Here is a 26317-nt window from a genome sequence, read left to right as displayed (position 1 = left end):
AGACTCCTGTTCCTCCCGACATACCGAGCGGTTGTGCCGCGGACCCTTTCGGGCCAGGTGTTGTCCTGGTACCGGCGTTTTACGTGGTATTAATAACCACGTGAGGGAAACGTGAGACACAAAGAAGACGTGATCCAACGCTGACAGAGTGGCGCCCCGTTAATTACGGTGCGTTCATCAGCGAGCGAAGAGGGCGCAGCACAAAGCGTAATTATCCGCATGCCTATACGTTTACCTTGATACCTATATTTAACTCGAACCGAGCCCCGAGTATTCTATTAGCTTTACGTACGCGTACACGACAGGTTTTTACTCGACTGGCGGCGTAATCCGTTTTGTTGTACATTAATCGAGGACACACTCGACGTACGCATGATGGAACAACAACTCCGTTTTTGTTCTTACGCGAAGCGACGCGAAGAGTATCCGTTCAATCGTGGCAGTTGCGCAAAATCGAGCACACGATGCGAAGTGGCAAGTCTTGTTACGTATTACAGAAGATGTTATTTCGATCGCACGCCGTTCGCCCCGACATACCGAGTGATTTATATGTAACGTGTTGTGTGTATCCTCAAGGTTTCCTCAAGTCGCGCGACTTGGCCTCTTCGTCGTCAATTTTTCGCACGACGCAATGTACGCTATCGATTAATCTTCCGGCTTATCTCATTTCTTAACGCGCGAAACGCAATGACGATTGAAACGCCTACGAGTGTAAACAACGTGTATGCGATAAAGCGTCAGCGAGAAAATAATAATCGTAATGATCGTTGTTTACTTACATCGCAACATCCGTTGGAGCGTACGGGCTTCCTCCGTTTTGGGCCGTCAAACCCGACGTGGACAAGGACTCCAAGGAGATCTGCGCGACAGAAACGAAGGGAGACTAATTGAAAACGCTTCCGTCGAGACGTGTCGAATATTTTCGCGGCGGAGCACGAGCCTCCTTCGGAAACTCACGTCGGAAAGGACGGTGCAGTCGTAGCTGGGCTGATATTTGTCTTGCTCGTGAGGCGGACGTCTCAGTATCTTATCCCGGTCCTGCTTGTGCTTGCGGTCCGCTCCCTTCAATTTGAAAACTTTCACTTGACACGAGGCCGCGTGTAAGCGTGGCCCTCCCGGCAGCCGGGTCTCCACTTGAATCCGAAAGGGCACGCCTTTCTCGCCACCGTGCTTCTTCGGCGTGAACTCGGTGCTTATGCAATTCACCTATTCGGAGGACAATACGGGCGGCTCTGCAGTAATCGTGAATCGCGCACGATCGAATCGCTGCTAGGTGTATTCGCGTGAAAGATCGCGCGTGTGTAGGATTTTAAGGGGATCTGGTCTTCTCAGAGAGTTTCCTTACGATTGCTTTCGATTATGACATTGTAACGTGCGTAAAGAGAAAGAAAATTCATCATCAGGAGTCAATAAGAGAAATCTAGAGCGTACTTTGATGTAAACGCCGACTTCTTTAGTGGGGTCCCACATAAATTCCACGCTGTTGTTGGACGGTGATGGTTGGCAGACGTCTACCATCCCATAGCTAAGGGGAACGTCGACCTCCAGCAATCTCTCTCCCGGTCTAGCGCGTTGCCAGGCCAGCATCTGTTCCCGTTCTGTGTATTGTAGCCGCCGCTCGTGGAAGCAAATACGTATTGTCGACTGGAACAGAAAGCCCGGATGTCCCTACAGAGGCGTTGTAGTACCGTTTGGGCGACTCACATCTTTCGAACGTCGAGGACACCCGTGAGCTCACGCCGATCGCGTTAATTCGTGTTAATAATTGCGAATATAATTCCCGTCCCATCTCCAAGCCAACAAACTGCCACAGGGGAATTTGAATATCGTTTCAGTGGTTATTAGAGGAATCAGCATGGGTATCCGCAGCTGAATGCAATATTTACCGTGTTATATGCTTCAGCGCAAATAACTGTTATATCAGCATTGTTGTATCAGCACAAATCACGTGATATAACTTCCGGACGATATTATCTTGAATATTTTTAATTGCAATTGAATTAGATAAAAATGAATAAAATTAGGAGTAGACGAATTACCTAGTTGAGACCGGCGTGAACTCGCTCGCTCACTTCGTGAGGAACTACCAAAGCGTTTTTTAAGATGCCGCTACCCAAACATTAGAAGCATCCAAACGAGCGATCGTTTGTATTTATAGGGGTGACGAAATACCTTCAAGATCTTGCCACGGTAGGCGGACAGATCACCCAACTTCTTCAGTTTGATTTCATACGATTGTCCCTGGTTCAAATACGTCAGCGTTTCCTCGTTAACTTTGGTGGCGATACTGGTAGCGGCAGCTAGGACGTACTGAAAGCTAAGGATAGGAAAACTTCGCGATATAGTTGATTATATTAAATACCGACAACATGGTACGCAAAAATCAATCTCTCGACTAACAAGGGAAGATCCGGAAGAGTCCGTCACCGATTTCAACGAACCTTCGAGAAGCTGAAACAACCACTCGAAGCTAAAATTTCATATATTTGACAGTGGGCGAATCTTTGAAACCGTGAGACATACGAGAAATTTTTGTAAGTAAAATTTCTCAATGCACGTTATAATTTTGTAATTAGATTGTCCAAAAATATTGTATTTTTCAACATCCAAATCTCTTATCATCACGTTCACGAATTTCGAAATTTTTGTAAGGTCAAAACTTAAAAGGAATTTCATGTCAAGTTCAGTTATGTATAAAAAATTATTTTCTGAAAACATATTTTTAGGATACGAGTTGCAAGCGCCACGTTAAATAAACGCGGACGCGCCACGTATGCGCGGTAAAGTACGCGGATAAGTAGGACAAACGTGGAACGTCTGCATCTACTTACAACAGGACCGACACAACACGCCTGCAACCACTGGCAACGTGCGCGTGGGAAAGCGTGAAGCGTCTGTATTTACTTACAGTGCGCAGGCAGGACCGACGCAACAGGCCTGAATCTACTTGCGGCGTTCGCGAGGGACAGACGTGAATATCCGCTTCTACTTACACGCGAGACAGACGTAGCCAGACCTTCCCTTATATGATCCCAGCAGAGTCCTCTCTTCGGAATCTTGCTGCTCCGGCGAACAAGTAAGAACGCGCAAGAGAAGATTTTTTGCATATCTTCATTTGCAAATCGTTTCTCCATTTGTATACGGAAAAATACAATTCCGTTAATGTAACTGAATTTTCCGTTATCTGGGGAAGCGCAATTGGGGAGCGAAATTTGATTGTAAGAACCGAAAGTTTCCCGTAGGAGGTTTCTATTCAGTTTTTGTTCTCAGTTGTCTTAACCGATTTTTTTTAATGCAGCTATATGTTCTCAGTCGCGGTAACCGAGATATTATTTCTCGCCGCCGAATTTTCATTTCCTGCCGGCGAATTTTCATCTAGTTCCTATTCCGTCGCAGGAACGGAGTTCTTATATGTAATTAATTTTGAGACTAATTAACATGTGTCTGATAGCGCACCGGCAATCCTCGTTCAATTCGTTTCCCTGCTGGGAAGAGGAAACGTGGTTGGCCGAGGACGAAGTCGGCGGGTACTCCTCATTGGAGGAGTACAGGAGTTGGTGAAGACTAGCGGCGGTCTGGCCGTTGTTGTTGCTGTCAGTCTCGACGGAGCCGACGTTTCCATTGTTCGGCGGCGCTGCGCTGCTAGTGATCGTCCTTTGCGACACGTGATTTAAACTGAAATAATTAATTAACAGAATGACGTAAAACGTGTAAAACACGCACTTGCCCGCCGGTTGGTCGCGCGGGATTCGTCGGCGCGACGGGAGCAAAAATGCAGAGCGCTCGTAACAGCTCGAATCACTCACTACAAATTAAAGAAGAGAGACGGCGAGACGTTGAGATCCGTGGGCGTTCTCATCCTGCTTGCCGGACTGCTTCTCTAGATCGGGCTAAAGAGTTCTCGCACGGAGTCCCGCACGGACGCTAAATTCCACCGCGGTTTGCCACCGCACGCGCGCGCGCGCGCGCGCGATCACGACTCGAGCGGCAGTTGTTCACGCGTCGCACCGATCCGTCGTTCTTCGGGAGGTCACCTTCCCCATCGTCGCGGCACGTCGCGGAAGCGCGAACAGCCGGAGTGGAAAGTCACACTCTGACGCGTGTTCACGCGAGTTATCTCATCGTCCGCACGATCGGCTCTACCGACGCGACGTGATTTTCCGGCCTGCCGTAGGGAGATGCACCTTTTACATAATCAACTCCCTCACTCGGAGAACAAGATCACGAGTCGACCTCTCGATTTCATCGTTCCACATTGATACGACGGATGCTGCGAGCGGGGCAACCTTGCATTCAGATAAGGAGTTCTCTAGCTCAGCACAATGATTTTCTCGAAACGAGCCGTCGAACGGGATCGTGCGAGTCGAATTTCCGCTCGATCGCGGAAAACGGCGCGAGAGAAAGTGAAATTGAGCGTGGAAATGCGGATACTGCCTTATCGCGCCCACTGTCACCGCAAGGCGCAAGATCGTCGAGAAATTCGACGAGTTATTTCAAAACCGGTGCTGCCCGGAGATGATTTTATCATTTCCGCACGTGACGGCACGCCGTAATTACGATCACACGAATGCGGAGGGCTTGCACGTGCCTCCTCCTCCTCTTCTTCGCTATTACCCGTCGCACGTTGGGTCTTTACGTCACGTGTCTTCGAGGCTCACATGTACACGCGTATACAGACGCGCACGTGCGCACAAACACCCATTGAGATATCAATTCGCGGCTCACGTTTTTTGATAGATCGCGTCGCGCGGTCGACCGCCGTTTCACGTCGCGCGCGCGGAGTAACTCGGGACTTGAGTAACTTGACGCGATGCACGATAAACGCGAGTAAGAGAGTAGAAATCTATGTCCCGCGAGGGAAGGGCTCGCTCTCTCGATAGACGCCTGGCGAGTGCGACGATAGCGGCCTTATCTGCGACCGTGCCTCTGCGGGGGAGCCGCGCGGCAAATTCCGCTCGGAATACTTTTTATCCCCGTCGCGCCCGAGCTGCGAGATAGCGCGTCGTCGTGGTCGTCGGTTCGTGCGCCGCTCTCGTAATCGTAGTAAATCCAGTTACTATCGACGACGTTACAGTTACCGCCATTCGGCCCGCGCGGTTTCGTCATCGTGAACGAGGAAACGACGTCGCGTATAAATGAATCAACTGTTAAATCTCCGAGGAGGAAAGGGAAGTGAAATTAAAGTACCAATACCCGGACATGCACCTAACCTGGACATTATTCAACATTTTGACGATTCAGGCTCTTTGATATACAATCGACGATTCAAGGACTGCTCTCCAAAATAGAATGTGACACTTGCGACTTGTTAAATGATTGTTTGAATTGAATCTGTTTTGAATGGCACTAAATGATCCGCACTCAGGCTTTTAATGGCCCTTTCCCATGAATTTTGACCGGACATTCTTATTGCTTTGGTTTTTAATTACAAATATCTAAACTTTCGACCATGAATATACATACATATATTTTACGTTGAAAGTTGAAATATTCATATTTAAAAACCAAAATAATTAAAATGTCCAGGTTAAATGTATTTCCGGACGTAGCTACTTTTACTTTTACCTTATATGTGCGTTCAAGTCGGATCGACGACACCGCGCTTTGGCCATATTTAATTACACGAAGTTAATTACCAGCTGGATGGGCTAAATTCCGCGTAACACCGGTTCGACCTGAGCAAAGCGGCTTCGATAATCTGTGCCGACTTACTTGGGATTGTTGGTTTGGTTCTCGGGCGACGGCGCTTCCTGCTTGAAGACTGTTAACGATGGCAAAGCGAGGAGGGCTTCGCTAGAAGGGAAGAGAAATTTTTGCTAAGAATCAGCAGCGTTTTTCCGACCCCACGCGCGTTTAAGACCATATTTAGTATCTTATTTTCCCTGTGATTGCATTTTCCCGATTTTCCCAATTTCTTCGAGGCGTAGGATATCACCGAGGCGCGCTTATGTGATTTTTTATTGAAGATTTCGCACTATAATTTTCAACCGGTTTCGTATTCCGTGTCCTCGTTTCGCCGACGACGCGATCCCTAGAGATAATTCGCGTTTCTTTTTTCCCTCGCCATTTATTGCCGAATAAATCAGTCGCACTGACGCAAAATGACAGCTGCGTGCGCGGTGCGTAAGGATCAGAAGTTAATGACGGCTTCAGTCACACGAAACACACTGAACGAAGACCCACACGTGATAACGAAACAATAATTTGAGAACCACTAACGATTATATGCGAGTCAGTGAGGTCAGCGCGAACCGGAATAAACTAGTTCACCGGTACAACGGATTTAATCGGTATGAAATAACATCGCGATATATCGCGTCAGAAATACCCGCTAAAATTTGTTTACGATCTCGCCGACGTCGACACAGACGAGCATAGAAACAGCTGACCATATCAGTTCTGTCCGTTAGTTGCAACGCGGACAAACAAATGTTTCTCTTTAAAACCCCCTCGTCCGTCTGATTCGTAATGCCACGAAGTTCTCTTCTTATTTTTAACCGGAGATAAAAACTTAATAAGTATCGTCTGATCCGCGTTAATAATAACACGGATCAGGCGATACTTTACTCACCCGTGTTTCACATACTGGTGCATTTCTCTACTTGTGACTAAATGATCTTTGATTTTGCAAATGAATCTTGAATTAATTGATCCGAATGATTTGCCTGAATTATATTTTTCTTTTTATTTTAACTCTGACTTATTCTAAAATGAGAGTCATTATATTTTCCAAGAGTCTTCGCGCTGTGTTACCGATGATATACGTCCACACGACGTTCTTAGGTATATCTATTTGGAACACTGCAAAAATACACACAACTCGCGCGCTTGAGTGCCGAACAATAGGACGGTCTGTTGGCAGGGAGTCGTCTAATGATTCGACCGGCGGTATGACGAATCTTGGAACGAGCGCAGGTAATTGAGGCTCAAAGTTCTTAGGAAGTTCACAGACAGCTGTCGACTTACGCTGCCAAGAATAAACCGGTTGTACACCCGCGAACTGGTGTGCGCCAGCCAGTTCCTTACCGGTTCGAACCACGCGAGACGTATTCATATGACACGTCTTTATTCATCAACGGATACGCGCCTCCCTCCACCTTCCTTTTTCTTTTTTTTCCGCACATCGCGGCCAATACACGAATGCCGGCCTGAACAGCTGATACGGACGATTCGTCGAGTTCGGCGGACCGATTGGGATCTGGTGTCTCCAACCGTTGGGAAATTTTTCCTCATTGCGACAGAGACGTTTAAGTTGTACAAATCTGCCTTGGAATTTTAATTGATCGCGAACTGCGCATTAAATGAGAAGTTTATGTGAAATGCATCTCGGGAAGTTGCATCTCGGTCTTTACACATACTTATTAAAAAAAGAAAAAAGAAAAGGAATGATTCGTACGAGAGGTCTGCGGCGCAGATATTAATGCAAAAATTACACACGCTTTCGTATCTACTAATTAAAAAATTATCTTTGCGCATGTGGCCTGAATATTGTCTGTATATTTAAAAATCTTGCTTGTAATTACTATCGCTCTAAAAGTTTTGTACCTAGTATTGCATTTGCCGCAGTATAAAATAATCGCTAGCAAAATTATTATTACATTATAAATATTGATATTTGTAATAATTTTTTTTTTACTGTCTCTTTTTGATTTCCTCAAATAACGATAAAGAGTGATTTAATATCCAAAATGTAAAAAGAAAGAGGAATTGACTCAAACTGGGTTTTTACTCAAATAATGTGCTTTTTAGGAACAAGATTCCACCTACAATTATTCATTGCTTCGTCGGACAACGCAATAAAGAAAAACGCACTGTGATAGCCGAGAGCCTCTTCAGATTAGACAACATCTCGTAGTGATGTCACTCGATAAGCTAATCATCAATCTCAAATAATCAAACTTGGGGAGGTTTCGATAACTTTGACTTGCAATATGACAACAGTCTTTGAAGGTATTTTAAAAGATTCAAATGATAACAGAAACCAAAATTGCTATGGTCATTCATTCTGCAGATTTTGACAAAATTATATGAAGATATTCCGACATGCTTGAAAATATTATACATTCGAAAGAGTATATAGTTCTGGCTTACAATTATTCGTTGTTGGACAAATTTGATTAGACTCAACATCACAATGAATTAATCACAATTTTAGACATTTTAGCTATTTCGGAACGTGAACTGTTTAAATTATTATAAGACACGAATATTTGATCATTTACTAATTGTTTGGATACTTTCAGCTGGACGTTCAGCATATATACGTAATGATTTAATTACAAATGAATGATATATGCCAATTATAGAACTGATATACTATAGGACAATTTTTACAAAGAGTTGTGAAATTTGACGAGATCCACTGAAACTTCTCGTTTACTCCTTCCCCATCAACGTTTGAGTTTCGCGAATAATTATGCACGTGCGCGCACATTACAGACCGGCACTCCCGTGATCGCCGGTCCGACCGGTTTTGATTTTATCGCGCGTGTCACCGGCAGGACGCAATGCCAAGAACTGCGGCCAGTTTGAACCAGATTTCTAGATCAGCTTGTTGGCACGGTCTGTGCAGATAGGTTTTGATCTCGTTTAGCAGCAGCGACCTTCTGTACCGACCATTCGCTCGAATAACTACAACGGCAGCTATCGACGGAGAACTCCCGATTGTGTCATCGAGAGTAGCGAGTAGCCGCGAAACCGATCCCGAAAATAATATTTTACCCGCGGACTTTCACGAGGTATCTTTACGAGTAGCCGTGTTCTACAAGGCTTCTTTCGGCTGATACCGTACTGATCTCTTCTTCGTGAAAATTTGTTGGAGCATCAGAATTCCCATTTCAGCATTTCCTTATTGCCAACACTCGTATCTTTGATTTAGCCCCGCTGTTCTGTTCGCTACCTGTGCGTTCGAATTTCGCAAACAAATACCTGTACATTTTAAAATTACTTTAATCAAATACACATGTATTTTTTTTTTTATATTGTACCAGTACCTGTTCAAGGGTGAAAAATGTCAAACAGCCAAGTCACAAAGTTACGTAATTGTTGCGTCTTAAAACTGAAAAGTGGTCCAAGGAGATCCGAACCGAGAACAGCGGGATTAATCAGAGATTGCGTCCGTTGCGTTCTCTAGAACTCGTGTGGACATTGGAAAGTAATTTACTGCAAAATGTATACACTCACCTCATATTATACGAGACGACAGCTGTCGCAAGATCGGACGCCGCGAGAGCGGATAACGATCCATCGAAATCAGCGGCGAAGTGCTCCGCCAGTTCCTCCACCTGAGTGGACCAGCCTTGACCGGAACCATTACTCCCGATGGATCCTGAAACACAGAGACCACGCAAACGCTATAAATTTCTCCCTTCGTTTTCTCAAAAGATCTTTCATTTTATTATAACGATTCAAATGGTTGAGCTACGCAGATATATCGGGAGAATTGTCGACATTTTAAAAATTTGCTCCTTATTAATGCACTGAGAAAGCCATTTAGTTGAATAAAAAAAAATTCTTGTTTAGATATGGGCAAACAAACGTTTTGGTTATACAAACTAAGATTTGGTTCTTTGAACCAAGGTTTGTTTCTCTAAATTAAAGGATTTCAGAGAACTAAATTTTATTTCTTATATAACCTTTGTTTGTCCAAACAAGAATTTTGTTGATTCAATTAATTGGGTTTCTCAGTGAATCCTTAGCTCCGTACAACAAACGTCCTCGACACTTGATAAACCTTCTTTTATCTTTCATTAGAACAGTGACGTGCGTCTCTCACAATTTTGTGAAACAGAAAAGTCCGCGTACCCAATACGGAATCAAGTTTCCTTCATTGCCTTCCTTAATTCTACAGAGAGGGAGATCTACTTTTGTGTCCAAAGTAAGGCAAAAATCGACGACTTGTGTGTCACTGTTCCGTGCCGAACGTCGTCACGTTGATATTGTCGAGTTACGACACAGTAATACGCAGCGTGCAACTCTTTGCATTCGACATCGTACCGCCTTGCACGCCGTTGTAACCGATATGAAACTGATGATGCATCGCGACCGGTCTGTTCTTCGTCTCTTGATCAACGATATGACGGCGTCGGTTCTTGGCGACAACGGGGGGATAACGTCGACCCTGCAGCAACGGCACCCTCGATCTGTCGACTTCACACCACTTCATCCTATTTGAGCCGTGGCGTGGATCACCTGGGCAGCAATGCACCACCGTAACTCACACTACGTGCACATTCACGAAGATCCGCCAGTATGGCAAGCCTGGTATCAGACTCCTCTCTCTCTCTCTCTCTCTCTCTCTCTCTCTTTCTCACTCTATGTCTCTCTATCTATTCTTCTTTTCTCTCTCTCTCCCTCTCTGTCCTCGGCCGAGCTAATCTCTGTATACTGCATGTGTGTGTACTGGAGTTATCAGCCTGGTTGACCACGTGGGCGAAAAGGCGTCGGACGTAAGAAGACGGGGCGCAGAAGTTTACCGATCAGTCTCGAGGTGGTCTCCGGCAAAGCGACGTCACTCGATTCGTACACGATGCGTCATCACTCATGAACCTTGGCGGCTGACCGACAATGACAATGTCGAGCGCGAATATCGCGCCGAGAATTCTTGAATTCGTATCCCTTCTAGCATTCCGCCGACTCGCTGCAGACTCTCGCTCGGGTATTTCTGATATCGCGCGCGTGCTGGCGTATTCGGCGCTGATCATCGAATCATAAGAAGTGCCGGGAGTTATATCACGCCGCGTTGTGCTCCCATAGATTAAGTATCAGCATTGAGCATTGTATACATGCATGATCACGAGAGAAATGTTTCCTATGCGTCCAAAAATAAAGAAGATATCCGCGATATCGTACGACAAAATATAACGAACCCGTTGTGGCTACGACAGTGCTCGAGGGGTCGTTTGGCCACGACCTTTAAGAAGATATATCTACGTTAACGGCTACACGATAGAGTGACGATCGACTTTGCGCTGTTGCACATTTCACGAACGGCGTATTCTTTACATTACACACTAACGTGGAACATTTCTCGCGAACGCGAGTTGCGAGATTACTGTCGCAACTCGAGATTCTCTTGCTGTGAACAGTACAGAGGAAAGATTACAACTTAAGATTCGCTGACGTTTATTAATCAATACCGAGGGAATTCAACGTGACGAATAAAAATTACGAATGTGCACGTGCGTGGAATTGATTTCATTTTATCAAAATATAGATGAGGCACCGGAACTCTTTAACAACTTTTATCGACAAAATTTTAGCGTCAATGTCGATCGGGGTCGGCTACTTTTCATTGTTGCGATTGCTCGACTAGTGCGGCGACCGTCGAGCAATCGCTTCTTCCGAGACGCTTCCACTAAAAGAAGAATGAGAGATCGCATTCCTCAAGCTTGTTTGTTCCTTTTTATAACGGCCGGACGATATGACGCATGAGTAAATTATCAAGTCCCGCTTGTGATATACGAGTATATACATTAACGACATGGGTTTCGCACGACAAAAGCCAAGTGCAGACTGTGCGGCAGGGCCGTCCCGGCGAATCCGCTTTTTTCAGATTTTCGATATACGATAACATGCCGATAAGCGCTACTAACTCGAGATCAAATAATTCGTGCGGAATAGAATACCGCATGCAAAATGAGTGTGTAACTCTTAGCGCGCAAATATTTGTTTGTGAATAAGTGTGGACGCGAGAGAGATACTAACCGTCTCTTCTGATGTGTTTCTTCTCAAGTTCTGCGACATGTTGCAACGGTTCCGCGGAGCGACGTTTCAAATTGTTCTGCTCGCAGCTCGGTGAGGACTCGGTAGGCGAGAGCTGCTGCGGTGAACCGTTCAAGTGTATCCGATCACCAGCGGCTGGCGAGCCCTTCGGCGAGTTCTGCTTATCTTGCCACAGAGAATTTTGCGGACTGTGATATCCCATTGTAGTCTGCAAAATCGATATCGCAATCGTCTTCAGAATCGTTTTAGAGTGAGTCAAAATTCCGGGCTCTCTTGATAGGAATTAATAATTTAACACGTCGACTGCCACAGTGCCATCAAGGAGCTTCCGTTCCCGTCACGACTTTAAAATCAGCATGTTATTTGAACAAATAAATAAGTTTTGTTTATTATTCGGCAAAACTCACAAGAGAGTTTAATAGGTGCACGGAACAGGAGATTCTTTTTGCAAGCGTCAGCTACGAGATAACTCGAATTTGGCAGGTGATGTGTTAATTTCGAAACAAATCAGAGAACCCACAATTTTTCGTACAATCTATTTCCCTAATTCTACTAGCACTGCAGAAAGCTTAACACTAAAGAAATATCGAGACTGATGTGAATCGAAGAGGAAAGATTAGATGAAATGAAATTAAAAAGTATTGTTTGAGACGTAATTTGGTAACACACGACGTGAAATTAAATATTTCAATTCTCCGCCGATATCTGCGCTTGCTCTTTTATTTCGCCCGTGAACAATAAGTATTCATAGAACGAATCACGCATGAACATAATGACGATTACTTCACGCACCTGTTGAGGGCCGGCTATGACGTCACATCTGTTCGAGCGAACCGGCGATAGCTGCTCGTACGACGGAGACGACGTGTTGCCGAACCACATCGTCCCGTTCAGAGTTTCCGCGCCGCCGTCCATGATGAGTTGGAGCTCCATTCGACGGCCTTCCACCTCGGGGTGCACACGATCGCGCCGATCGCTCTCGGCGGGGATAACGAGTATCAACTGTAGTCTAAATTACGACTCTAACGGGCGGGGGCGGGTTTCCAGGCAAGACGAATATCTACGTCAAACTTAGATCTCAGATCTACGAAAGGGGTTGAAAGGGATAGATCCTCGATCACGGGGGCACCCTCCTTTTACCGGCGAGCGCTCGGCTCCTCAGACTCCGCTCCTCGTGGGTGCGAGAGGGTGAACGCGCTTGTCCGACTCACGAGAGTTACGATTACGAGTTTCGCTACGATTACACCGAACGTTCCTACGCTAATTCTAAGTCGAGAGGGTAGGAGAAAATTTCGCGGCTGGTACAGCTCGTAGCGCGAGCACGAGCCTGACGCCGAGGGGCGACGAGTCCGCGCTGATCTCAGATCGACGATCTTCGTTCCCGGGGGTTGTGCTCGTTCCCTATTCCTTCCCAGCCGCGAAGAGTGCTCATTCCTCCCGCGCGAGTACCTCCCTCGTGACAGGCCGCGTTGTCCTGTTGCGCCCACGTGGATACCCCCCCTCCCTCGGCCCGGATCTTCGATGTGCCCGGAGATGTACGGTGCATCACCCGACCTACGGTGGTTCAGGGCCGAGTACGCGCGCTGGCCAGCCTCTCTTAGAACATCACGAAGAAGCTGTTGTACAGTTTCTTGATGCCGGTGGTCTCGCGCTGCCGGTGCGTTTCCAAGAGTGCGCAGCCTCGCGACTTGAGCGACAAAAAACGCGAAAAGACGACGAACGCGTCCTCGAATATCATCGCCACGCCTTGGCTGCAACGCATCTTGTTCCTAGTGTCGGAGACCTGCTGCCGTTTCGGCGGAGAACCTCCTTCTCCTCCTGCGGACAATAGACGCGTGATTTTGAAGCACGACGAACGCACAATTAGTCGGGCACGATCGCGTACTTCGCGACTTGGTGCCCGAGGCCACGCGCTCTCAGACAGCGATTCTTCTCGTACTAAGTCCGGCTTTATCCTGTTTATTCAAATTTAAAAAGGAAAAACACGTCGATTACTCATCCGTCTACGTATTATCAATCAATACCGATTGCATTAATATTGTGCTGCGTAGGCATGCGTAATTATTATAAGATATAATTTTTATTACTCAATCAAATGTCGATTATCATAAACGAGATAATTAATTCTATTAAAAACTACTGAAATAAAAGAAAATAACAATAATATAGTATACTATATGTCAAAGGAAGGACATATGATTTACAACCTTGTAACCTACAAGAATGTGAATCTTGTGTCCTTTCTCTAAGATATCCGTTTAGGAAAAGGATATACGATTCACATTCTATTACATAGACTACTAAGTTTTAAATTATACATTCTTTCTCTGATATTTATCTAAAAAAAAAAAAAATAATAACCGAGTGATTTACATTCTAGTAAGACGCCTTATTCGACACTGGGAAATGAATGGGTCTTTTAAATGCCGGACGACTGCTCTTTCCCTTAAGCCTAAGAATCTAAGTATCACTCTCACCCACGCATACAACTCACTCTCTTATATATTCTGATGTCAAGATTAAGTTACAATTTTTTTATATGAAAATTTGTGTGCCAATTCTCAAGAATAACGAACGAACTTCTTTCGAGAGATTCTTTTTAAATACCGTCGACATCTTAATATCGCCAATGTCTTAACATCGTCAATAAGTATCAATGATACATAATTCACACCGGATGGTACAATCTACGTTTCAATCCGATATTAATGATTCGATTGAATAATGTTTATTCCCGTTGGTCGCCGTTTCTTCGCGGTTAAACGCGTGATGATTAACGCTTGTGCGATGTTTTCAGTAGGAAAAAGTTGTATATAAGCGTTTCCAGGAATAATATCTCGCTGCCGCATAACATCTTAATTGAAGCTATATGTGACTGACACGAAAGTGCAAGCTAGCGTGTCACACGGTAATCGATTTTCTTCTTGCACAATTCACCCACATTATATTCGCATCAGATTTTCTGACGTTCGTGTACAGCGCAATCGTAGTTAAATTATTACGTAATACGCGGCGACTTTGATCGAGAAGCGATGCGAAGCCGATAATTCGTAATATTGAGCGAACTCGTCGAGCGGGTCTCGTTTTGTAGTCACGGTTCGCGAACTGGCAGATATTTTCTACGAATATATTCAGTTTCAGCACATGAATTGAATATTTGAATTGAATATTTCTTTTTTTTTTTACGCAGTCAAGAATACAGCTGATAGTCCAATGAGAGAACTTCACTTCTGGGAAGTAATAAAAGAACAAATTCTCTTCTTAGACCATCAGTTGCGTTTCAAAGTGCATTGGGAAGACTAATCATGAGTATAGTCAAGAGACGGAAGGGGGAGGGGGGGGGGCTTATCGACCTTTAAATTTTGGGGCAAGGGAGGGCAGAAACGATTATAAAAATCATAAAAGTAAAAAAACGTAACCGATAGATTAAAATCTACATTCTACAAAGATGTTTCAGCACACGTTCTATAATTATAAATTAATTATAAAATATTAGCGATGCTTTATGAAAATGAATGTAATCAAAATTTCTCAATTTCACCACCAGACATTCCTTGGCCCAACGATATACAACGAGCACCATTAAAAGGTCTTTGGAACATTGCGAAAGGTGAAAACCAGGTTGCGGCTAACAGTGTCAGAAAATCGTTTCAGTAGACTACGTATGCTAAGTGTTCACAAAAAAGATGCTCGCGAAAAGAAAGAAGCTGGAAGAACAAGTATGAAAAAAGCTTCAATACAGTCTAGCTTTGATATATTAATAAGTTTTGCGTGAAAACAAATTTGTATCCTTCCCCCTCTGACTGGAATCCTGGCTACGCCCATGTATTCAATCGGTCTTGGAACTACGTATAAATTCTTATTGATACTCCGCTAACCTTTTTCCGTGCGTTTTAACGTGCGATGCCTTCTCCCTGGTGTCCTGTCTTCCTCGCGTACAAAGCAATCGAAAGGGACCTCGTCTCCGCGACGAAGAATTGAAGAGAGGGGGATATCAATTCCGCAGAGCCGGAGACATTCCCGAGGTAAACAGGTATCCGCGCGACACCTTGATTATCTTATCAAGATCCCGCGACCGTTCCCCGCGGGAGATCGACTTGCGCTTCTGTCTGCAGTCGAATACAAGTGGCTACGCCGCGACGACTGATTCCGCGATGCCGCAGTTCAGCTGGCTCGTTCTACCGAAGACGGAGGTGATGAACATCCACGTCGCGATGTGAAAAACCCTTCGGCGCAATGGGGCTTCTCGCTTATCGTGAAAACTCGAGCGATTCGAATCGGCGGGCCTTGCTCGGGTCTAGCCTGATTAGGCTCGACGTCTATATCGCCCGATCTCTCTCTAACGACTATGGCTCACACACTGGATAGTGTCTTGGGTATCGGAGGCCTTCGCCTGGCCGTTGTCACCACATTTTCAGGATCCTTCGCTCCATGGTGCCGTCCAAAAGAATAATCTGACCCCGGGGGGGAAGAACGAGGCCCGTCGTGGATGACCTCAGTGGTGCGTCCTGTTTTGTCGGCCACGTTCCCCAAAATTGTCTCGAGAGCGACGGGAGGTTTAGATCCTTTAAGAAGGATCAGCAAGGTTCTCGCAAAGGCGGGACCGAAGGGACTCAACCCTGGCCGCGATATCGGTCGTCTCAGCCTCTCGCAATTTTATGTTCCCGCCGTGATCGCGCGAGAAGACACTATCAGAGTCTCTCGAAGAGTAGCAGCCAATAGATATAGGCCATTCAGTCGCCGAGAGAGTCGGATGCGATTGAAATGCTCGTCACGCGGCCCTCCAGTTTACCACGATGCCGAAGAGGCGCTGCCCAGTTTTCCCGGTCGGTGAACACTCCCTCGCGACCTTGAGACCGACGAGGACGCTCGTCGCTTTTCACCGCGATCTTCCCGCTCCTGAAAGATGTCGCTCCTCGGATCACTCGGTCGATTTCGTCCGCTCCGACGAGTACTCACTTTGCACGAACACTAAAGATCCACGAGGTTTCCCCAGGCTTACGTGAGCTCCTGGCGAAGAAACGCGGGAACCAAAACGCGCGCGCTCGCTCTGCCAGACGCTGGTCTGCGGATTGTCCGATGACTCGAGGTCTCGACGCGAATGCTCGAACGTCCGCGAATGATCCGCTCCAATCGTGCCTCAAGGAATTAACAGCTTGGCCAATGGGCACCGCTCGCGAGGGTCGGCGCTCAATTGAAGCCACTCAGTGCTGATCAACGAGAGAGACGCGATTCCTTTATCCTCCTCCGTTGACGTTGTCTCGCGCGCTGGTGACGCCGCGTCGCGAATTCGAACGTTACCACCTAGCGATCGTCACCTGGGTGTCTCGGAGCGGCAGACAGCCTCGCGCGCTCGGCACCGCGGACACAGTCGGGTCTCCACCAATTTGCCGGCCGCAGCTCCGTGCGTCGCGATAGCCTCCCAATTTATCTGCGAGATGCGCGGCCTCGAACTTATCTTCTGGTTGCAGACGTTGCAAATTCGAAGAGGAGAACAGCTCCGACAATTATTTATCCTACTTATCAGCTACAGCGTCACGGCGCGCTGCTGATCGTCAAAGATGCACACTTTATCTGACCGTTTCGATATTGTTATTATTACTATTGTTGTCATTATTATTATTACTACACGTGGCTTCGTTCGCGCGAATTATAACGAAGCTAGCGCCGGTCTCGTTTGCGAGGTTGACGAGGATGGAGACTCCAGGACGGAAGTGTTTGACGATGACCGACGAAGGTGACCTCGACGAGCAGTAATTAGCGAATTGGCGTAGTTCGCGACTGGCAGCCGGCGACTACGACCGTCGGCGTCGTAGTCCCGCGACAGACGAGTCGTAAGAGCTGCCTGTTTGTCGCGCGGATTAATTAGTTTCGAAACGTTATCTCTGATATCGTGGCTTTTCGCGACGCGACCTCGAGAGCTTCTCCTTCTGTGCGCGCTCGCGGCAGGAGGATACACGTCGGTGCTCTTTTGTCCCGCGCGCGTTTCTGCCGCTGAACGTCACGACGAGGTGCCGATGTGTCTGTGGTGGTCGTCGTCAGCGTCGTCGTCAGCCACGTGCCGACTTCGGGAAGGACGCTTCTCTCGGCGACGTTATTTCACCGTTCCAGCACCACCTCGGTTGCGCTCTGTTTACCGAGGAGATCTAGCGTTGTTTGCTACGCGCGTTCTATCGGTCTCGCGATTCGCCGTGAAATTTTCCGATTCTCGCGGTATGCTCCTCGGCGACTTCTGCGTCGACTTGACTCGAAGAAAGTCTGAAACAAGAAAAGCAACAGTGATATTCACGACGCCCCTGTTTCCTGAGGCAATTACCGCAGCGTTTAGTTCATTTCCCGCGGTTCGTCACGTTTATTTGCGAATCCTCCTGCGGTGCCGCGAACGTTTCTTCCGCGGATCTCGTAATTGCGATCACGAACGGCGGACACAGGCGTCATATAATGACCGACAATACGTGTAATAAGAGAAGCGTACAGATTACGGATCGAGAATTTGTAACAGTCTTTATGCCTAACAGTCTTCCAGTTTCTGCAATTATTACTAGCATACGCATGAGTAACAAAGTTAATAAGCACACAGATGCAGCCATAACGGCCGCTGAGGTACATCTGTCAATCCAGATTTGCCGTTCGTAAAATTTCCACCGCCACGGTTCATCGTTCCAGCATCGCGCGAGCCTTCTTCAGCAGCTATAAACACGTTATCGTCTTTCTCATCCTGTAATTTATGGTCCACAATTTCTTCATTTCATCACGTCCACCTCCTTCCCTCTTTATCTGTCTCTGTCTCGTCCCATTCTCGATTTCTTTTACAAACAATCGAGCGTGCAGCGGCTCTCCTCCGGAATGGATCAGCTGTAGTTTCGCTGATCGATGTCAATCCGCGGGGTCACCGTCGCGTGTACGCCACTCGCTTCGTAGCAAATCAAGAAGCGGTCCCTACGAACGCGCCAAGAATCGAGAGTCCGGATTCCTTGGGATCTTTCGTCCACGTAATTTCGTCCATAATTTTGGCCCTTAATTGGCAGGTCTGTGAATTTCTATTTGAAGCTGAGAAAAATTCAGATCTGGTCTTTGGGAATTATCAAAAGCGACACGCGAAGGTAATCGTCGACGATCTCTATTCACTTACTACACATTCGTGAGAGGCGAATTTTTCAACGATTTTCGCGCGAAGTCCACGGCGAAAATTGATTCACGACGTTGACGAGACGTATAAGTGCACGAAGAAAATGTTAATTTCACTGGACATTTAGAAACTGAAGCAATCGACGATATTTTTCGCGCAGCAATTCCTATCGATACGCCTGTTGCATAACCGTCGTCGGAGTGTCGCCTTGTACTTTGCATCCGGCGGACTTTTTCGAGATCAACGACCACCACGATCGTTCTGCTCATCCGGCCTTATCATGACGAGCCACGATGTGTGGCTCGCAATAAACAAAGTTGCGCGTGACGCTGTCCGTTATTTTTTTTCTTTTTATTGTAACGCGGAGACCCGGATGTGAAAGATTTACGTACGCTCGACACGGATTGCAACGTTGGGAATTATACGCAACTGAAATCGATGAAACAACGTCAGCCAGTGGAGACGACTGGTGGGGATCGTGTCAACGAAATGATACTTTCAAATATATTTCAATATTCACTATATCACCTATTTATTATTAATTATTTATTATTATCTGTTATTTTACAAAACGGTTTCGCACAGGAATCACCGTGTATCCGTTTAAATACTCGCAGGCTGGATCGATATGTGTGACTGAAACGAATCCGCCCGAACTGTTTGAGTCGGCTTATGCAAATGGAAAATACAATATTGTCGTAATCCGCACAAACTACTTCTGCCTGACGTGCCGATAATTCGGAAACACGTAATATCTATTTATGAGAAGGCGCGTGCTCCCTCGCGGCTTATTAGTCGCTGATGTAACAACGTCGAACAAACATTCTCTTAATTAATTATTGTCACTTTCCAGGGGCCGCGTGGTGCGCTCTCAGGTGTCGTTAAATCGCGTTAAGTCGATCAAATTGTACGCGTTAAATGGGAGTGACGGTGTCTGTGAAGGAATTTCGCGAAGTCCATCAGAAACTTCGTCGGCGCGGTGTTGTGGTCCCTCGATAGCACCGTAGAATCATATATCGGGCGTCTCTTGCGACAAGTATACCGAGAAATCCATTTAGTTGACTCAAATAAGATTCCCGCTTGGATGTGTGTAAACAAATCTTTTGATTGCGAAAACCAAACCTTTGCTTCTCACAACCAAAACATTTGTTTGCCCATATCCAAACAAGAATTTTACTTAAGTCAACTGAACAAGTTTCTCAATGTAGCAGCCAGGGTTATTTGCGCTCGCAGCGGACGAATTCACTGAGTCGCGATCTCTTTCCTCAATTAGCAGCATCGCGGTGTGAGAGATAATGAGTGCGAGCCGGGCTGGGAAATCCGCGAGAGAAAAACAGCCGACGAATGAGAGATCGCGCGCCTCGGTTATCGTCGCAAAGGGAAAACGACTGTTTGTCGCTGAATTAAAAGAATTGCCGACACGGCGCGTCGAAGCGCGAGCGTGAACGACTACACGCGTGTAAATCACGCCGATGATTTATGATTCACGCCCGCAGCACGAACCGTATTATCGAATAACGAAGCGAGAGAGGCGCTGCGCTCCCTCTTACTGTCGGCGTTGTCGACCGTGGATTTATGAATGCTCGCAGAAAAATGCAATTTTCGAGCAACGCCAATTTGTCGTCGGCCGATGCATTCTGCATCGTAAGCATCCTTTTTTCCCAGGATTTCAGTAACTCCCTCGACATCTTCCTCAATCTCCTGCGAGCTTTCGCGCATCAACGCGCAGCGAACGGTGGCAGAACCGGCAGCTTCGGTAATTAACCCTCGACTAACAAGGTTCATGCAGTATAGTACACAACAAAATAACAAGATGGCTCGGATTCGACCGGCAGAAGCATTCGTTTTTCCAATTAATTCATTCGATCAGACATTTTTTATTCTTACAATGAGTTAGAAAAGATTTAAGAGTAAATAAAATATATCGCAAAATATGTAAAATATCTGAAATATAACACTTTATAAGCGCGTAGGCGGAAGCATTAGAATATGGTTCCGGGCGGATCCGACCCAACCTTGTTATTCGGGGGTGAATTCAATTTTAAAACGCAAGTATCGGGTTTCTTCTCTCCTTTCATTTTCCCAGAAGGATCAAGGCAGCCGTAATATTATAGCGCGGTCGAAACGCGCGCTTGGAAGGCACACCGCGACTCAGGCCGAAAAACACGCCTCGCCGTCGAGAGAAGGAGACAAAAGAATATACAGAAATGATTTTCACAATTCTCGGAGAAGGGGAGGAGTGATGGCACGTCGCGCAGCGTGACAGCAAACACAAGTGTTAATTCGACGTGCACACCAAGAAGCTCGAGCAGATGCGGACGCACATGCACGCGTCCGGACGGCAGGCGTGTGCACCGAGGCGTCAAGGTTGCGCGTATATACGGCGGCCGTAATGGTCTGAACGCACGTCCGCACCACGTGTAAAGTCTTTTGCGCCGTCCTGCTTTCGATTGAAATTATAAAACCGGTTGCGCAGCGCGCAGTGGTATCTAAGCTATCTCTGTACGTTCGCGCGGCCTATCGGCGATGGGTGATGAGACTCGCGCGAGAGACCTCCGGAATAATTCGCCTCGCTGAGATCACCGTCTCATCGGGAAGGTCCGAGCAGCGAATTCAATATCATCGGGTATGGAAGCAATGGAGCGTGCCGAAAAGCGTGCCACCTTAAGACTCGCCTTAAGATCGAGAAGTTCGCCTTAACGAGCGAACGAATTTATTTCGCCTCGACGACGCACACACGCGTAATACCTCGAGCCGAGTGTGACGCAACCGCGTCGTGGAGATGCTACAATGTCGCTCACATGCGCGAACAATAACATAATTTACACAAGAAGTCGCCGGCGATGCCGTCTATCGACGAGTAATTATTCGTCCTCCCTTTTGTCCTGCGCGACAGCGTCGGTGTCGCCGATTGTTCGCGAAAATTGCGACGAAGATTGCGACGGAAATTGCCGGTCACTCGGAGCACATCGTCGTCCCCTCCCGCGGGCAGCCTAGTCTCGGACTCAAATACCAAGGAGCGCGACGCGCGTCGACCTTATCCGCCGCACGCTGACACTCTCGCTCCAGGATACCGCTCCAGACGCGGTAGCGATGGTTCAAGCCCGGCATCGTGTGCAAAACCGCCACGGAGCCCAATACTCCGATGCGCGGGTTCGCCGCGCCGTAGAAGATCCGCGAGACTCTCGAGTGCAGCAACGCCATGGCGCACAGGGGACACGGCTCGCTCAACAGAAAGACCCAGTAACCCGTGCACAGATACGGCCCGCTCCTGTCGGTGTCCGGTGCGTCGACCCCGCGTCCTTCCTCCTTCGCGTTCGCGCCGCTGTTCCTCCGTCCTTTGCGCGACGGTCGCGTCCTGAGGGGCGCTTGAGGCGGAAACGTCAGCGTCGACAAGGATCTCGGGTAACAGAGCGGCGTGTCCTCCTCGTACCTCCTCTTGATCCTCCCCAACCGCGTCCTCAGGCCCTCAACATCGCTCACGCCTTCGCCAAGCGTTTCCTTCTCCTTTTCTACATCCTCCTCGCCACCGGCGTGGTTCGCGCCTTTCTTCACGGCTTCGTCGCGCTTCCCATCGTCCAAGCGCCACGCACCGCCGCCGTGGAGTTTCGCGACGAGATCCACCGCTAGCATGGCGGCATGCCACATGGGATGCCGGTCGATCCTCGCGGCGGAGACCGCCAAGATCCTGCCGTCTTCGGGATCAACGACCGCCGCGGCGCCGGTGCAAAAGAGATTGCCGACTGTCTCCAGCCGGGTGGCTTCTATCACCAGCGACATGATCCCCTCGATCACGCGCAAGCTCGCCTCGTCGAACACGGAACCGTCGATCAGGCTCTCGATCGTCGCGTCGGGATGAAAGTTCACCGGCCAGACCTTCGAAGCCTCGCCGGCCTGCGCCTTCGTTCTCGGCGGCTTGGCCGGCACCTTCGTCACTTGGAACTTGTCTGCCAGCAAGGAGAGATCAAATCCTTTCTCCTTCAGCTGGTTCTTGAGCTCATCTTCGCTGAGAGTACCATCGCGCTCGCTAGTCGACGACGATTCGCCTGAGCGGAGTGGAGCCAGCAGCAGCCTGCCGTTGGAACAACGTCTGAGATGATGGAATCCCGGCAAGACGGAGGATATGCTTTGGATCACGGCGGAGGTGTCCTTCCGTTGCTTCAGGAAGCCCACGTAAACTTCCTGCAGCTTAGGAGGCTCCGTAAACTCGGAACCTAGAATCGGCTTCGCCGTCCAGCTTCTAATCGCATGGCCCGTCCTGCTCACCTTGACACTCTTCGACGACGACATCTTCCGGCCTGAAAAGACGCTGCCTTCACTTTTCGTTAGGAGATTTCTCGGCGATGATGTGTGCGATGCGCCGCTCAATCGAACATCGATCTACCGGGAGTCGTTCGTCGTGATCTCTCTATTCCTCGCAGAGACCGCGAGCGTGTCTTAAGGATACTTTTTCGTGCCACGGTCAGGAGCGTTGATTGAGACCTCCCGGCGGAAGTGAGGAGGAGCGCGGACGATCCTGCGCCGCGGGTGAAACTTAATCGTAATCGATGTGAGTCCACGCGGTTCATTTTACGTGGGTAGAAGCGATTTTAAATTGCTGTTAACTTGGGCCACGGCCGGATCGATTGTCAGAGTTAGACGCAATTGCACGATATCGTCGTCTGCGTGAGGACGAAGCGAGACGTCGTGTTAATGTTTCAGACCGGAGGTTTCCCTTCATTTTGGCCAAGTGTGACCGTCGGTGATCCCTAATCGCACTACGAGCACAACGCTGCTCGTTACTACGCGCTATTACGTGCTGGTGTGCAATGCTTCCTCGTCGGAATGAAAATAAATGGATTTCTCCTCTAGACAGACTTCAGAACGCGGGTTTTTAATTCATCTTAAGAAATACTTCATCAAAATACACAGGGAAAACATTATAGCAAAAATTACTACAGAGTTTTATAATGTCGAACCATAGTGGAATTATGACGGAAATTATGATGTGTATTGTAGTCTTTAATGATGTACAATATGTATACACATCGCTAAAGATTACAACGTACATAATAATTTCGATAATAATTCTGGTATAATCCGGTACTGGAAACTTCTGTAATCATTTTTACTACAATATTTTCTCCGTGTACAAAATGCTGAACAAAAGTGCAACGAGAGGAAGGATTGTTAGTCTCACTACAAATTACAATCGCTTTTGGCCCCAAACATATTTGTTTATTGTCCCAATAAAAGAGTAGTAGGCAGCAAAAGTTTACATATAAGTTTATTATCAATATCATTATAATAGTGTTTGTATATTAAAGGAAAAAAATTAATTTCCTGACTGGAAATTATTTCATTACGCAATTATAAAAATCACCGTCGTTTAAAAGAGCGTAGGGAGGAAGAGAACGCGAATTATATTTATGTGACTGTCAACGTAAGTGAACTCTCATTACATAGAGAAATTTTCACGCAAAGGTCTTTTTCAGTTGTGTAACTCTACACTACGTATATAGTTGTTGATTGCAGTCGAAAGCCGCACACCACGAGTGTGCATCATGTCGCGGAACGGGTCATAAATATCCGGTGGATTCATACGTAAAAGCTCAGGTTCTCCGATGAAATCGTATTGCACCGACGCACCCGTTTGAGTGCTGTTAAGAGACCTACTTTGCTTAATATATCAGCCGCTCGATAGCTGATATTGCGACATACCATGACAATACGCGGCTTCCGCAATCGAGATGAGAAATCGACCGACGAAGAAGAGAAGAAGAAAAATATAACCGTCATGGGAGAAAAGCTAGAAGCGGCCTTTGCGTTTGTTCGCAACGACGTACTTCCGTGTGAAGGATCAAACCTTAGTAGCAATTTATTAGCGATACATTGCATCCAATATTGGATCAATGAATCGTGCTGTTAGGGAACCGATGAGATTAATCCAACGAGGAATGAACATGATGTCGCGTCAAGGCGAAAACCGCGGCTCATTCGTTCGAATTCTGACGCGAGCCGCGCGTCGGCCGAGATGGCGTCCGATTGCACATTTGCTAGAAGCAGGGGAGCACGCTTATATAACGGAAAACGAACAACAAGCGAGCACCGCGACGAGCAGCTCTCCGCTCGTCTCGATCGCGCCGCGAACACGCCTCGCATTCCTCGCGGCGGGGCTCTCTTCTCTTCCATCTCTCTCTTTCGTTCCGCGCGCAACGATCGCGCACGTTCGAATTCGTTCGAACACTCGCGAGAAGTCGCGCGCGCGCGGCGCGACTTCGAGAGATCGAGACGGGGCGGCAACATGTCGCCCCTGGAACGGCCTTGGCTCACGCAGCAACGTGTCGCTCGTATTTGGCCGTCAACTGTCAAGCATCGTCGCGACCTACACGTTGAAGGGACCCGGAGCTCGCGCGTCCACGACGCGAGCCGTCGTGACGCCACGTGTTCATCGTGCACGCGCACACCTCCCGCGAGGTATTCCCTTACCTGCTGCTGCTGCTGCTGTTACGGCCACGACGTTTCCCACGAGTTTTCACACGCCTTCACGGCCGCCGAATGCTCACCAAGCCTGTCCCAGGGTCGAAGTTCGAGGTCCTCCTGCGCCGCACGCGACTTCACGCCGTCGATCGCGACACGTATCGCGCAGTTAATGCACGTGAAATTGCCCCGTTTGCGTCGTCGCGACGGCTCGCGTCTCTTTGCCGTAGTACGAGCTGTTTATCAGCGGGTCCGCGACCGCCGTCCCATCTGGTGGCTGTGCCGGGTACTTCGCGACAGGGTCGCGCCCGACATTGTCGTCGGCAGGTCCGCGATTCTCTCGTTTCCCGCGAATTTCTCGGAGGCGTCGGAACGTTATACGTCGTTCGTGCCGGCTGAACAGGAAATAAGAGCGATGAATATTACGGTACAATTATTCGATTTGTAATCGTGTCTTTCATTCTGACTTGCGCACGCGTGGGATATCGCGTTCACGATCCTCCACGAGTGTGAAATGCAACGGCGAACTTTGATGATTTTCTCCAGCGCGATGGCGAATCTCTACGAAGCGTATGACATGATTGAGAGAAACTTTACTTCATTTTATTTTGTTAACCGTATTTTGTTCAGTTTTTCTCTTGTTATGACTCACAGAGAAATATATGTCTATATTGCCGCTGAGATAGCAATATAGAGTGGTAGTGTAGGTTAATTTTATACATAATCGATTAAATCGTAATGGCCGATGAAGCCATATTACCAATATACAGGGTCTGGAGACCTTTCTTGATATCCGTGATGTGCTGGTAGCAATGATGAGCATCAGCTGATTTTTAAAGACGGAGCGGTATGTGGCATAAGGCTCTACGCCGAAAAGAAACATAACTCTCGTTGTGAGTTGATACCCATCGTTACTAGAAGATCTTCAGAAGCAAGTCATTTTACATCGTACAGAGCCCGTATTTACCACTTTCCGTGCGTTCATCAGCTCATGTAGATTAATTA

At 47.4% G+C, this 26317-nt stretch overlaps 2 protein-coding genes across 4 annotated transcripts in view; both read right to left on the bottom strand.

Moving 5' to 3' along the window:
• LOC106749562 (transcription factor CP2-like protein 1) overlaps positions 1–25556 on the bottom strand; it is a 35126-nt gene extending 9570 nt beyond the window's left edge. The window contains exons 1-11 of one of the 3 annotated variants that reach the window (XM_014629158.1): positions 25322–25556; positions 15603–17982; positions 12517–13542; positions 11707–11932; positions 9184–9328; positions 5713–5793; positions 3457–3675; positions 2173–2317; positions 1432–1668; positions 958–1206; positions 780–883 (exon numbers count right to left, since the gene is read on the bottom strand). In XM_014629158.1, coding sequence (XP_014484644.1) covers positions 780–883; positions 958–1206; positions 1432–1668; positions 2173–2317; positions 3457–3675; positions 5713–5793; positions 9184–9328; positions 11707–11932; positions 12517–12657 — 1547 coding nt within the window. In that variant the 5' untranslated portion in view covers positions 12658–13542; positions 15603–17982; positions 25322–25556. The remainder of the gene's footprint in view (positions 1–779; positions 884–957; positions 1207–1431; positions 1669–2172; positions 2318–3456; positions 3676–5712; positions 5794–9183; positions 9329–11706; positions 11933–12516; positions 13543–15602; positions 17983–25321) is intronic. The other 2 variants (XM_014629160.1, XM_014629159.1) reach the window with 2 other exon arrangements.
• Positions 21809–23143, bottom strand: LOC106749554 (probable inactive tRNA-specific adenosine deaminase-like protein 3). Its single transcript, XM_014629150.1, has one exon. It carries the CDS (start codon positions 23141–23143, stop codon positions 21809–21811), a length of 1335 nt encoding a protein of 444 aa, XP_014484636.1.
• Positions 25557–26317: the final 761 nt, after the last annotated feature.

This window comes from Dinoponera quadriceps, unplaced genomic scaffold (genome assembly GCF_001313825.1).
Source record: "Dinoponera quadriceps isolate SergipeBrazil2010 unplaced genomic scaffold, ASM131382v1 scaffold3990, whole genome shotgun sequence".
Classification (NCBI taxonomy): domain Eukaryota; kingdom Metazoa; phylum Arthropoda; class Insecta; order Hymenoptera; family Formicidae; genus Dinoponera; species Dinoponera quadriceps.
This window is presented reverse-complemented; position numbering and strand designations above follow the sequence as displayed.

Excerpts from the sequence above, each read along its gene's own strand:
- LOC106749554 (XM_014629150.1), bottom strand. The coding sequence starts at position 23,143 with ATGTCGTCGTCGAAGAGTGTCAAGGTGAGCAGGACGGGCCATGCGATT.